Source organism: Tenrec ecaudatus, chromosome 13 (assembly GCF_050624435.1).
Source record: "Tenrec ecaudatus isolate mTenEca1 chromosome 13, mTenEca1.hap1, whole genome shotgun sequence".
Lineage (NCBI taxonomy): Eukaryota > Metazoa > Chordata > Mammalia > Afrosoricida > Tenrecidae > Tenrec > Tenrec ecaudatus.
The window spans coordinates 79,534,598-79,549,172 of record NC_134542.1 but is presented as its reverse complement, the minus strand read 5'-3'; the positions used below and the strand labels follow the sequence as shown (position 1 = coordinate 79,549,172).

Below are 14,575 nucleotides of genomic sequence, written 5' to 3'. Positions count from 1 at the left end.
ACAAGAGCAGATTGCCTCTTCTATCTCCCGCAGGGTGGCTAGTGGTTTGAACTGCCAACAATGTGGTTCGCAGTCTCATGCCTACCCAGGCTCCTTTGAAAATGGGAGTCATAAAAAAGATTCCGTGGAAAAGTGACTTTTTAAGCACAGGCGGATACATGTGTTTTCCACCCAGATAAGTAATTTAAATGCCATTAGTAATCTAATTAGTAGTTTCAATTTCTAAAAATAGGTATAGCCCCCTATTTTAAAAATAATCTCACCAATTACATAAAATGAATAGTGAAAACATTTTAAATGCCAATGGAGACCTAACCATCCCTTTCTGATTCAAGCATTCGTGATAATGTACTGGAAAGCCATGCTTCCCACAGAGCCAGCTCTCAGTGCATGGCACCATGCTGGGCATGTTCTCAGGAGAGGATCTCACCCTTTCCCCTCCCGCCCCCCCCATTTCTAACTGCCCCCATTTCTAGGGGATAGGATAATAGTAATCTGCAGGGTGTTTTCTGCCATTTTCATCCGTTTCAGAAATGTCTAAACGTCCCATCTGCTGGCTGTGCTGTGACCCCGGAGGCTACGGGAGAAGATTTGTAGCAGTGACTCATAGGGACAGACAACAAATGCCACCTGACTTCATGCTTTTGACACAGCATGCCCTCTTTTCCAAGGTACCACCCTTTGGCATATCGACGGTGAGCACCAGAAAAGCAGAGAGCCTGGGTTTAGGAGCAATAACCAGGTGCCTCCAATGGGATCACTTCACTGGGCACCGTCAGAAATCTCCAAATAATCTTCTAAACAATATAAATGTCACTACCTTATTCCATCTTGGAAATGGAATAATTTCTGTATTCTAATTCCATCTACCTAAGACGCATATCCTAGAGTGTCATCAATTATTGTCTTGATTATGTCGGTTCGCCTGAGAGACATCTTGAGCGCATCGCTAATGTCTGCGGAGCAGCAATTCTACCTGAGCAGCATGAGAATGCAGCGTTTGTGATTAGAGACAAGCCCCCCCCCCCGCCCCCCGATGGTCCCTCCAGGAAGCGCCAGTCGTCGCCTCTGTCTTAAAGTTCACAAATTATTTCTTAAATGGCCTTCCCAGCTAGAAGACAATCTATTTTAATATTTGAGATGACATTTTGCCATTAGAGAGAATCCGATTTTAAGCAATTAAGTTTAAAATGACAGACAAAAGCAGGGCAGAGTTTGTTTAGCAATTAAAGATAACATGTCCTTCTTTGTGAGGCTCCCTATTTTCCGAGCGATTATGGCCGTGGATCTGCAGAGGGGCGGCTCTACCCTGTCCTACAGTGTCACGAATCAGCCTTGACTGGGCGGCAGTGAGTTCGTACATTTGGCGGGTGGGACAAGGGAATTGAGGATGATCCTTCGATTGCCATGTTTGGAAGATTGGGAGGAAAATCAAATGGTGCAGATGGAAAGGAAAATGATGACTAACTAACAAAAACTGCCCAGTATCTGAGGTCTGCTATCAAGTGAACCTTTCCCCCCTTTCTCTCCCTTCCCCTATCTTGAAAAAAGGCAATCCGATGACAGGGGATGATTTCAAGTGCAGAGCTTAACATTTAACTATTTGTTCCCTTGTCTTCCACCCCTGTTCTTACTTTTCTACAATTCAGCATCTGTTCAGTAGAGGCGAGCTTGGACACACAGCTGAAGTCAGATGGAGCAGCCAGGACTTCACATGGCACTCCGAAGCATTGCGTTTGGGCCTCCTCACATTAACTCTTACAAACATATGTGAGTGAGCCAAGGTCCTCTTACAAATAAAGTCAAGCAATAGAAGACCCCTGGCTCCCCGAGTTAAGCCTCTCAAGCACTTTGTAAAATAAATGAAAAGTAATTTAAGACAAATTAGAAAAACCTTCTTCGTCTCCGATGGTCACACCAGCTAGCTTGCATTTGTCAACACATTCTTCTTGGGACTGGCCAGCCGCAGACAAGTGGCATTCAACACAGCTCCTGCAAACATGATTCAACAAAGTTTATCAGTTCGTGTGGGTTCAAAATGGAAGAGTGCATCGATGCTGCGGTTGTGGGCCGAGCTATCGGAATGTCACATAGGTTCCACTGCCTTCTCTTATCTTGGGAAGATGGCTGGTGATCCCCCAGAGGAAACGGCTTCACTGTGCATGTCACTCAGTAATTTATGTGTGTTTGCATTTCCCAGGACCAGCCCTGATGGTCTCACTCCAAAACTCAATGCCATCGAGTGGATGTCTACACACACTACCCTGTAGGACAGGGTAGAACTGTCCCTGTGGGTTTCTGAGACAGTAACTCTTTGTAGGAGTAGGAAGTCCCATCTGTGGAGCGGCGGGCGGTTCCAAACTGTGACCTGGAAGTTAACAGCCCAGCCAGCATGAAGCCACTCTGCCACCAGCACTTCATTACCTACTTACTTTTTTGTGTTTGATGGGCTACGTAAAACAATCTGACTGAGTTATAGTTACAATTTACATTTTTCCTAGAAAGAATTTACACTGCTGAAGAATGATTAGAGACTAGAATCTCATTACAGAATTTGGTCATATTTTAACAAGAATTTCTAAGACTGATTATTGGTGTTCATAGATGTCATAAATGATTATTTTGACAATTCACTTTTTAAAAATTAATTCTTTTGTCTGAGCTCAAGCCATTCTAGAGGTTTTTTTAAAAGCTGAGAATCAAAGCCCAGATATTCATTCATACAGGCTCTTTAATGAAAATTAATGATACAAATAAGACAATAATGAAGTCAGTTTTTTACATGTCAACTTGTCTTTTTAAAAAATCCATCCATCCATCCATCCATCCATTGTGTCAAGTACATGTGTACATTTGTTGCTATCATCATTCTCAAAATATTTTAATTCTACTTGAGCCCTTGGTATCAGCTCCTCATTTCCCCCTCCCTCCTCCACCTCCCTCCCTCCCGAACCCTTGATAATTTATAAATTATTATTTTTTTCATATCTTACATTGTCCAATGTCTCCCTTCACCCACTTTTCTGTTGTCCATCCCCAAGGGAGGGGGTTATATATAGATCATTGGGATTGGTTCCCCCTTCCTCCCCACCCCCTTTCCCTTACCCTCTTGATATTGCTACTCTCATTATTGGTCCTGAGGGGGTTATCTGTCCTGGAATCCTTGAGTTTCCAGCTCTTATCTGTACCTCTGTACATGCTCTGGTCTAGCTGGATTTATAAGGTAGAATTGGTATCATGATAGTAGGGGGCGGAGCAGGGAGGAAGCATTAAAAAACTAGAGGAAAGTTGTATGTTTCATCAGTGCTATACTGCATCCTGACAGGCTCATCTCCTTCCCAAGACCCTTCTGTAAGGGGATGTCCAGTTGCCTACAGATGGGCTTTGGGTCTCCACGCCACACTCCTCCTCATACACAATGATATTATTTTTTGTTTTTTGATGCCTGATACTTGATCCTATAGACACCTTGTGATCACTTAGGCTGTTTGTGTGCTTCTTTCTTGTGGGCTTTGTTGCTTCTCAGCTAGATAGTCACTTATTTATCTTCAAGCCTTTAAGACCCCAGATGCTATATCTTTTGATAGCTGGTCAACCATCAGCTTTCTTCACCACATTTGCTTATGCACGCGCTTTGTCTTCAGTGATCGTTGGGAAGGTGAGCATCATGGAATGACTGGTTAATAGAGCAAAGTGTTCTTTTATTGAGGGAGTACTTAAGTAGTGACCCAATGTCCATCTGCTACCTTAATACTAAACCTACAAATATATGTACATAGATCTATTTCCCCATTGTCATATATAAATATTTTTACATATGTACATGCCTGTATTTAGACCTCTATAAATGTCTTTGCCTCCTAGTTCTTTGCTCTATTTCCTTTTACTTCCTCTTGTCCCACTATCATGTTCAATCTTCATTTGAGTTTCAGTAATTCCTCTCAGTTACATTGCCCTTGATCAAGCCCTACCAAGCCTCCTACACGCTCCTCACCATAAATATTTTAGATCACTTGTTGTCCCCTTGTCCCTGGGTTTGTTTTTACCCACTTCATTTCCCCTGCTTTCCCCTCTCGAAGGTCCCCCTGGAAACATTCGTCCTGTTGCTTTCTCCTCCAGCCTGTTTATCACACCTATCTTATCTAGATAGACCTGCAGAGATAGTAATATGCACAAAAACAAGACAAAGCAAAACAAGAAACAAAAGAAAAGAAAACAACAACAAAAACCAATGACATAAAAAAGAAAAGCCTGTAAATACTTCAAGGTCTATTTGTTGACCTTTAGGAGTGTTATCTGGTCAAGTCTGGTGGGGTGCCTCACCCTGGTCCCAAAGTCCATTTCTGGTATTCCCTGGGGACTTCCTTGCTCTGCTCCCTTTGCTGTTGTGTTGCACGCCCTTAGTGTTTTGCCTCGGTGTGGTGGGGTCAGATCGGTTGTAATTCCCAAACTGTGTCTCCAGTGTTGTTCCCACATAGCGCTATGGGTCAGTGAGGGATGTTGTGTCTTGTAGTGGGGCTGGCCTGATGGTTCTCTCTGTGCACTGGCTCCTCTGAGCAGGAATATCATCCTCAGGGCTTGGTGGGCAAGGATGTGCTCCACTCTCTCTTCCTCACCCTTCATTTGCTCCTACGTCGTCTCATCAGACATGTCCTTCTCCCTGAGCTGTAGCTTCAGTGCTGCCCTCTGAAGTGAATTCTTCTGCGGTGAGGGGGGTTGTCCACGTACTTGGGATTGGGGCTGGTCCCTCAGACCAAAGAGTTAAATTTTGACTCCAAAATTCATCTGTTGCGGGAAGTCGCTTCACAAATAACCTAAGTGGCAAACGCTTTCTTAAAGAGGACACATAGTGCTGCCTCTCTCACTCCGATCATGGAGATGTCCTTTCTTGCAAGTGCTTACAGCGCCCCACCCCTAGTCAAGACCCAGCTGAAACTGCACTTTCTTAGCAAAGCCTTCTCTATGTCTGAGTTCAGTCCGTTCTCTTGCAGGGGAAGCCTTGGGATTCTGCAGGAAGACTGAAGAGCAGGATCTATTTGGGAGTAGAAATCAAAGGCAGACATATACACCTATCGAGGTGATGGATTTATTTGGAAAGGCTTTGCAGGGCTAGAGATGATAGAAGCCTGAAAGCCTCGACCCCATTGTGCATCATCACTAATGGCTGCACCAGCCCATTTGGTCGTTCTATCCTCTGAAACGCTCTTCTATTAACCAACAACAGCAAAGCCTTGTTGTCAAGCCCACTCCCATACATGTGGCTCAGAGTAGGACTGTGTTTCCTAGCGTTTTCTTGGCTCTAATATTTATGCATACAGGTCGCCAGCTCTTTCTTCTGTGGCACTACTGGATGGGGTTGAACTGAAACTGTGCAGGTTCACAGAGGGCCCCAGGTGGCACAAGTGATTGGCAATATCAGGCTGATACCTGCCTGTGTTTCATTGACTCTGCAGTGACATTCAATTGTGTGCATCACAGCAAACTGTGGGTAGCTGTGAGAAAAACGAGACTTTCAGAATACTGGATTGCACTCCTATGGGACCGGTGCGTGGATCAAAAGGTGACAGTTTGAACAGAACAAGTGAATCTCGAGTGGTTTAAAACCAGGAAAGGTGTGTGTCAGGGTTGGATCCTTTCACCATTCTTATTCACTTTGTAGTCACCGAGCAGATATTATGGGAAGTTGGACCACAGGAGCAACACAGCAACAGGATTAGAGAAGAATTTATTAACAAGCGGTGGTGTGCAAATGACACAAGCACGCTTGCTGACAGCGAAGAGGACTCAAAGCACTTGCTCATCAAGATCAATCACTGCAACCTTCAAGATGCATCACAGTGCGATGTAAAGAAAACCAAAGTCCTCACGACAGGACCAGTAAGTCACACCATGACAAATGGGGAAATGATCGAAGCTACCAAGGAGTTTATTTTGCTTGGATGCACAGTCAACGCTCATAGAAGCGGCGGTCAAGAAATCAAAGGATGTCGTGCCCTCAACAAACCTGCTGAACAAGCAAGACCTCTTTAAAGCGTCGACAGGCAATGGTGTCACTCTTACAATGAAGGCGCGTTTGACTCAAGCCACAGAATTTCAATCACCTGTCTTAAAAGAAGTACAGCCAGAATGCTCCTTGGAAACAAGGATGGCAAGACTGTGTTCCATGTACCTTGCACATACATGTTGTCAGGAGAGAGCCATCCCTGGAGGACACGCTGCCTGGTCAAGTGGAGGGGCCTGGAGAAAGAGGAAAAGTCTCCCTCCGTGGGATTGACTGGCACAGCGGTTGCTTGATGGGCTCAAACCTAACAATGATCGTGCGGAGGGAGGGAGCAGGACCAGGCAGGGTTCGTTCTTTTGTGCATAGGGTGGCTATGGGTCAGAATCGGCTCGATGCCACCGAGCGCCGCCCCTCATCGAAGAAAAGAATGCCTGAGGAGTGAGTGAAATAATGCAAGAATGGACTTAGCTCGAAACGAATATAAACACCGAGAAGATAATTCCATTTGATTCTCCAAATTCAAACTCCCTTGATTGTTAATTTTATATTTCATAAATCCGATTTAGGATCAAAATAAGATTGCAAGGGAAAAAAAGAAATTCCAGAAGCAGCAAATCTTGAAGGAATATTTTCTACTAAATTCGGTTCTAATAATCCTAACTAGGTCCCAGGGTTTTTTTCTTTGAATGTCTTCATTTGCTAGGTTACATCGACAGGGAAGTTTTGATTGATTTTTCTCATTCCATTTAGATCCGAAATGCAAACGTCATGATTTGGGCCTTTAGAATCCATGAAAATATGAACTGCTTATGCCAGTTTGCTGTATAGTCTACTGGACACATGGGCTATCATAACATGGGCATTTTGGAAAGCATTTGACTTGACTTAGGAAAATGTCTCCCAATTCCACTGCGAAGCTGCTGCCAAACAGGTAGGAAACGTGTTCGTTGTTGTTGCTGTTTCTAGGGTGCACAAGAAGATACCAATACACAAAAGCTGTGTACAGCAAAGGGCAGAAGAGCAGTGCCGAGGGCCTGAGTGGTAAAAAGGAAATGAGGGAAGGCCAAGATCATCTCTCTGAGTCCTTTGCTGCTGAGAGCAGGACAGGGAATCAGAAAGCTCAGGCCAAAGACGCATGGAAAAGAGGGACGCTGGTCTCTTTCCCTGGAAAGCTCTGCCTGTCTGCCTGCCCTCAGTGCCCCTCTAGGGCATTCTGACTGTGTGGCTGGTACTGTCACCCAGAGGTGTCCTGATGTTATCGGAGGGGTTCGGCAGCTCATCTTCCGTGTGCTAGTTTCTCCCAGAAATAGGACATTGTGGAGAACCCGGAGGGGAAAAGTTGGGGTGGGGAGTGGATCACAGGGGCCCTGCAGGTTTATGTGTTTTAACGGGTGCTTGGAGCGCCAGCCCCAGCAAACACATTCTGGGGTCTGAATTCATAAAATGGCTTTGAAGTGGAAACTACCCCCAAAAAGGACTAAAGCAAGCAGAGGTATTACCTTTTAGAGTTACAGGGGTCCCCACAGGTAGGGCAGCGCTCACAGGCTGGCCCCGAGGCTCCGGGGTTCGTGCACACACACTTGCCGCACACGCAGTCCCCTCGCGCACTGCAGAGCACCCCGTCTTCGGAGAGGCAGGAGTCGGTGCCAGTGGTGCAGTTACAGTACTCGCCCGTCCAGCCGCCTCTGCACGCGCACTCGCCACACTCACACTCGCCGTGACCTGCAAAACAAAGCACGCGCGCTTTTGAGGGCCAAAACCAGGGGTGGGTTTCGGGGGTCGGGGTGCGGGTGAGTGGGGTGGCGGTGAGTGAGGTGTTTGGGGGCCATCTTTTCTTCTCGTTGCCTTTAAATAACATTCATTAAAAGTTTTAAATAAGAAGTGAGTGTGGGGGGGGTGCATGTGTGTATCTGTGGGTGAGTGTAGATAAACTTCATGAGATGTATTTTGCTAGCTATGAATATTTATCCACCTTATCTTTTAGTTGAAGACTAACTGACTTTCTAAGACTACAGCAAACAAAATGTATGATCAAATGCATGAAAAGAATGCAGGAATCCCAGAGTAGCTATTTGATGTGTGTGTGTGTGTGTGTTGTGTACGCACGTGTGTGCACACGCTAGATAAACTAAGGTGTCATCAGGTAGAGTTGCTGGGCAGACCCATGTATTAATGTCCTACCTTTTGATCAAAAGTAGGAGAAGATGAGGCTGTCTGCTCTCAGACTTACAGCCTCAGAAACCCTAGCTAGCGTTGCTATGAGCCAGGCTCAACTCGCTGGAAGTGCCCTGGTCCGGAGTTTACTACCACTAGCCATCCTAACCCGCTGCCACTGAGTCAGCAGCCACCTGTGGTCTTCTGAGAAGGTAACTGTTCACGGGTAGAAAGCCCGGCCTTTCTCCTGAGGAGCTGCTGGTGGTTATGACCTGCCGACCATGTGGATCGCAGCCCAATTTGTAGCCACTACACCATTATTTCACTAGAGTGATCTTGAAAGCCTTATCAATAACATCGAGTAAAATCGATTTCCAGGAGCTCTGGTCAGGATTAGAGAGATCATGAGTGAGTCCTACCTTTGCACCTACCAACTAGCCGTTTCATAGGCGTCTCATGTCGCACGCTTCCACTGAGCATATGCCACATGCAAAGAAGCACCGAACACCCCAGACCCGTCCACTGCGATGGAGCTGCTGTGACTCCCGAGGCCCCTGCAGGACAGAGGCGAACTGCCCCCATAGGGTCTCGGGGGTTGTATATCTTTATGGAAGCAGCCTGCCTCATCTTTCTTCCATGGATGCAAACTAAAAGGAGACTATTTTTGCTAAATTTTAAAGGACCAACACATAAATCAATATGTAACAGCTGTAATCTGGTGTGGTAGATGCTCTGTGAACAGGGAGGAGTTTCCGAGTCGGACTGGAGACCTGAGGATGTTCTCACCCACAGGAAGTGATACCCAGACTAAGAAGGTGGGGCGAGAAAGATAGAAGACAGTACTGGCTTATGTGCATGCCCAGGAGAGGCTAACAATAAAATAGAAGCCTGGAAGTGTGCAATCATGGAACCTGCTTACATAGTCATCGTAATTTCTTCATATAAATCCCAAACCCACTGCCATCAAGCTGCTTCTGACTCACAGTGGCTATAGATAGGGTTTTGGAGACTTGAAAGCCTACCAGGGGCAGACACACTAATTTTTTATTTCACAGAGAGGAGGGTGGGTTTGAACTGCCAGTCTGGCAGTTGGCAGCCCAATGCCTAACCTCAGAGCCACCATGGCGCCTTATTTATAAGGAGGGATTATTAGTAGCTACTGTATATAACTGGAACTGACTCCAGAGCATTGAGTTTGGCTTCATAGAAATCGCTATGAGTATTACCTGAAATAATGTATCAGCGTCCAGAACCATTCCTTGCCTAAAAACAAGTCCCCTACAAGTGTTAGTTATTTTGCTTTTTGTGCTCAGGTGCTCTGCCGGGGGGTTCCCTGTGCAGCAAAAGGAACACGGCCTGGTCCTGATGATCGAGGGCAGGTAGGGAGGTAGGTAGCTTTCTGTCTTCCTGATGGGGTCATAGGAGATCCGGGTCAGGCTCATCCCTGGCTTAGTACTCTGCTAAGCAACAACAACAACAAACCATACAAGAAACGGTAACCATAAAATCCTGAAGCTGGCTTCTATTTTTCCAAGTTTTATATATCATCGTCTATGATCTTTCAATTCCCCCTTTCCACAAAATTATTGAAGCCCCCAAATGGAACTGAAAGATACTAACTTTTACCCCCATCTAAACTTTAAAAAAATATATATCAAACAAGTTGCTTTTGAGTGGATTCAGATGCATGGCAGTCCCATGTGTGTCAGAAGAGAACTGTTGCATGGGACTGGAAATGACTGGTTTCCAGTCCTTTCTTCTGAGGCACCTCTGACGGAGGAAACCTCCAACCTTTTGATTTGCATCATTCACTTACCCATTACCACCCATGGATGGATATGTGTCTCTTTATCTTCTCACCGTTTTCAGTGGTCATATTCTTTAAGGTCACTATAAGCCCTGACTTAGTGAAGATAGCAAATATTGAACATAGGGGTAGTACAAGGTCATTGCAAGTCTGTAGTCACAAATTTTTGCCATCTGATTAATACTGAACAACAACAACAACACAACAGACAAACTCACTACCCTTGAGTCAACTCTGACTTATAGCGACCCTATAGGACAGCATAGAAGTGCCCCTGTCAGTTTTAGAGACTGGAACTCTAGATGGGGGGGCGGAGGGGGAAGAAAGCCCTATCTTTATCCCGAGGAGCTGCTGGTGATTTTGACCTACTGACCTTGAGATCCCAGCCCAGTGCGTAACCTCTACTCCACCAGGGCTCTCACTCATTGATGCACACCCTTCTTTCATGTGGCTATTTAAAGATAACTAATATATACCGCATCACCGAATTTCTGGCCCAAGCACTATCGCTCCTGTTTGAAAGAAGCATACCCTAACAGTTGTAATTTCTGCACAAGGCACTTCCCAGCCTTCCTGTGCTGGAGAACTCTAGACAGCACCTGCTCATTCCACTTACGGCCCCCTTTAAGCAGCAATGTTGCAATGACAAGCATGAGCATGGGAACACGCCGCACTAAGTCGATCACAAAGCAGGTGCTTGTTTAGAGCCTGAGTGGAAACAAAAAGGCAGCCTGTCGCCTCGTCCGACCTTAGCTATGGACATGTGTGTTGGGTGACTCAAATTTGTCACTGCTCTGTGTTGCTCGACAAAAGACCACAGAAAGAGTGGTTTGGGGTTTTAAAGACAGTTTAGTAATAGATAGATTAGTAAACACAAAATCTGGGCATAATGAGGATCAAATGTCCATACTGACAAGACAGATCTTGTTCTAATGAAAGATACGAGTTGAAATGGATCTGAATCCATGATCTGAAGACATGTGAATACTAACCTGCATCTCAAATTCATATAATTCATAATTGGGTTAATTCACTCACAGCTAAGAATTATTAAGTGGGTTGGGCCTGAACCATTAATTGAACATTTGTATGTAAATGATCCTATGAAATACAATTTCTTTTTATTCCTTTCTCAGTAAAAGGACACCCTTATTTTCATTTGTGTACATGATACAAAATAAACTGAAAAATCATAAATAACTAAATTAAGTTAAATGGGCAGAACTGTTGCTAAACCAATTCACCCTGTTTTAGATTGCTTTGATGTAAGATTTAGAGTCCCCAATATAGGCGATAATAGTACTATTATTATGTTTCATTATATCACATGTAGGAATACTTTGAAAGGTAATCTCAAGTGTTGTGCTACGGAAGTTGTTATAAAATGTATATTAGAAAAGCAATCTGGTTGCTCTCCGGTTCTGTACTTTTGATGGCTTGCTGACAGGGCCATCTGGCTTCTAGTCCCCTACAGATCAGGCTGCCTCGGTATCTTGTGAAGGAGCACTCCTGGGGCTCGCGCATGCTCACAAAACTAGGAAAAGAGCCACCAGGTGAAAAGGGAGAGAAATGTGTCTCAACCTAGACAGCCCCGAGATTTCCGTCTCGTAGGATAAAAAGTAACAGGAGACCGACCGAACAACGGCAACGGAAGCCGCGAGGCTGCTCACACAGTACGGAGAAGACGACCGAGGTCACTGAGGCGCGTGCATAGACGTCGAAGGGGAATCTACACTGCCGTGTAAACCTTTGGCAAAAACCACCATAACACATTTTTATATCTATAGAGACAGAGAGGGAGGGAGGGAGGGAGGAAGAGAGAGAGAAAGGCAGCTTCAGAAGAGGAACCTCCTAGTAGCAACCGAGAGGAGCATCTTAGACACACTTTTTAAAAAAGCAGATGGGTTTCAAAGAGGCAGGCTTCTTTTCCTCCAGTCTATCCCTAAAAACTCACCTCTCTCCTATGGCTCTGGCACTGAGATTGAAAGCATAACTTGTTTAGTTTTCCATAAACATAATAATGGCTTTCTGTTGAGGAACTGCCTGCTCACACACTAAGCTGCCGGCTCAAATACAGCGACATCAGCACTTACATCCAGCAGTTACTATTTCCCTTACTATGAAAATCTAAATCACTTACAAGGACATGAATGCATTTACAATTTTATCTGAATAAATTTTACATATATATATATATCACAGAGTGATTTTATAATAGTCATGCTAATATAGGTGTAATATAGTCTTAAAGGGTAGTGATTTTACAGATAACTTTACAATTTCTATTTGAAAAATTTCTCAATTTTCTAAAATAATTAAAAATCCACCCAATCCTTTCCATAGCCATTTCACAAATGAAGGTGAGTCATAAAGTACTGCTACTACGGGTCCAGTTTATTCCAAACCCACCATGCGGAGCCTGCCTCTGTGACCAGTGGATGGCTGCAGATAAGCTCTCTTGGCACTGCACTTGGCTTAGTCTTGTTAAGGTGCCTTGTTAAAAAAAAAGTCCAATCAAAACAGTGACTTCTGAGGCTCCATGAGGCCAATTAAATTCAAGATAGAGAGGTCAACTCAGAAGATTTGGTGATTGTTTCTGGGATTCCAAAGAGGAAATCTTTTGGAAACATTTTTATTTTGAGTTGGGTGGAGTTTTACAGAGCAAAATCAGTGTCCCATTCAACCATTCATACTCATTGTAGTTCATGTCATTGATTGTAATCTCTGCATCGCATCCTCTCTCATCTCATTTCCCCATTTCCCATTTCCATTCCTTCTTTGTTTGTAATCCTACCTGCCTTCTGAATTTTGTGTTTGGGTAATTGCTGCCTCTTTCATGAAAAACAAAAAAAAAGTTGATTTTTGAATCAAGTACAAGGAGTGCATACTTCCCAAGTATGACTGTTCGCCATAGAGACCTATCTATTGTTAGATAGATAGCCACCATGTGGCTCAGTTCAGTTCCAGGAATAAAGAGTGACAGGGGGACGTGGGGAGTTCCACCAGTCTTCCCAATGCTGTCTGTAGTTTCTTGTGATCCACATAGTCGAATAAACACCAGTCAACATCTTCCTGGTATTCTCTGTTTTGAACTAAAACCCACCTGACAGCAGCAATGTTATCCCTGGATCTGAATCCAGCTTGAATCTTGAAGTTCCTTGTTTGTGTACCGCTGCAACCATTTCTGAAGTGTCTTCAGCAAAATAATACTTGCATGTGGTATTAATGATATTGTTCCATGATTTCTGCACTCTATTGGGTTACCTTTTATTAATTGGGATGGGCCCAGATATGGATCTCTTCCAGTGGGCAGGCCAGGGAGCTGTCTTCCAAACGTTTTGACATAGATGAGTGAATGAGTGCTTCCAGGACGTCTTCAACTGGTGGAAACATTTTAATTGGATGGAGAGGGTGAAAAGTGTGGACCCAAACTGAAGGTCCTGAGGCAGACCAGTCTTGGTGATCAGAAAAATGTCAGGTGGGACATAAGACTATGGACCAGCCCTATGGTTAAAAAAACCCAACACTAAGAGATCAAAAGAACAGTATTTACCCACTGTCAAGGCTCAGCAGGTTAAGAAAGAAGGGAGAATGGAAATAGAAAACCAAAGAAGAAAGCAGCTTGGGTGATGGTGTGTTGAAAGGAGCAAAATGAATGGATAGTGTGGTGGTTACATAATCTGGTGTGTGAAGAGGTGGAGTCTAGCCTGTCAATCAGGATATAGCCAATGAGGCCTCTGTGTGGACATGGACTTCTCTTGAAGATTCTGGGAACTCCTGGTTTTCCTCTCTGGAGGCTAAGGACACACACTCTCTCTGTTCCCAACCTTGGAGACTCTCTACTGACAAGTCTCACTCCCTGCGAGACATTTCTGAGAAGAAGCCCCATGGACCAACCCTGATGCACTCAGGACCCTGGGAACTGGAGGAACCATGTGGAGACCCCTGTCAGGGCTGAGATGCTTACAACACCACTGGATCCACAAGACTTCCCACTCATTGGCGTGTGATCTTCCTGCGTTCAGCGCCATTGCATGTGCTTTGTGAATCTGAAGAGGACTTTATAGGTTGGATCAGACATATGGGCTAATACCAGACTTATGGACTTGATCTGGACTGGGCTGGGATGTTTTCTCAATATTCAATTGCTCTTGTATATAAAAGCTCTTCCTTATACACATGTGAGTGTATATGAATTTGTTTCTCTAGTCTACCCGGACTAACACAAATAGAAACCAAATGCATATGCATTATCAAAGGTATAACTGACGACCTGCTCTGTAAACTGTCACCTAATTCACAAGTAAAAGAAGAAAGGAAAGCTCTAGAGCATAGTTCTCTGATACACATGGAGACTGCACGAGTCAAGTAGACTTGACGCTCCCAAACCCACTGCTATCAAGCCTATTCCAACTCACAGAAAACCTAGAGGGCGGTTCCAGGCTGTAAGTGCTTAGGGGAGCAGATAGCTGCCTCTCTCTCTCTCTCTTAGCAGTTGGCAGGCTTCAGCAGCTACCTTTGTCGGTAGCCGTCCAACGCACACCCAACAGTGTCACCAGGACTCTTAAGACGTTGCTTTGTCAGAAGAAAACACTCATAGAGCTGGAAGCTCG

General features: G+C 44.7%; 1 protein-coding gene across 4 annotated transcripts in view; it reads right to left on the bottom strand.

Annotated features, from left to right (window-relative positions):
• Positions 1-14,575, bottom strand: part of ITGB6 (integrin subunit beta 6) — a 105,132-nt gene that overhangs the window by 19,260 nt on the left and 71,297 nt on the right. For 3 of the 4 annotated variants that reach the window (XM_075529190.1, XM_075529192.1, XM_075529191.1), the window contains 2 exons: positions 7,501-7,723; positions 1,895-1,992 (listed from right to left, as the gene is read on the bottom strand). The exons of the other annotated variant lie outside the window; for it this stretch is intronic. In XM_075529190.1, coding sequence (XP_075385305.1) covers positions 1,895-1,992; positions 7,501-7,723 — 321 coding nt within the window. The remainder of the gene's footprint in view (positions 1-1,894; positions 1,993-7,500; positions 7,724-14,575) is intronic. 4 annotated transcript variants of the gene reach the window in all.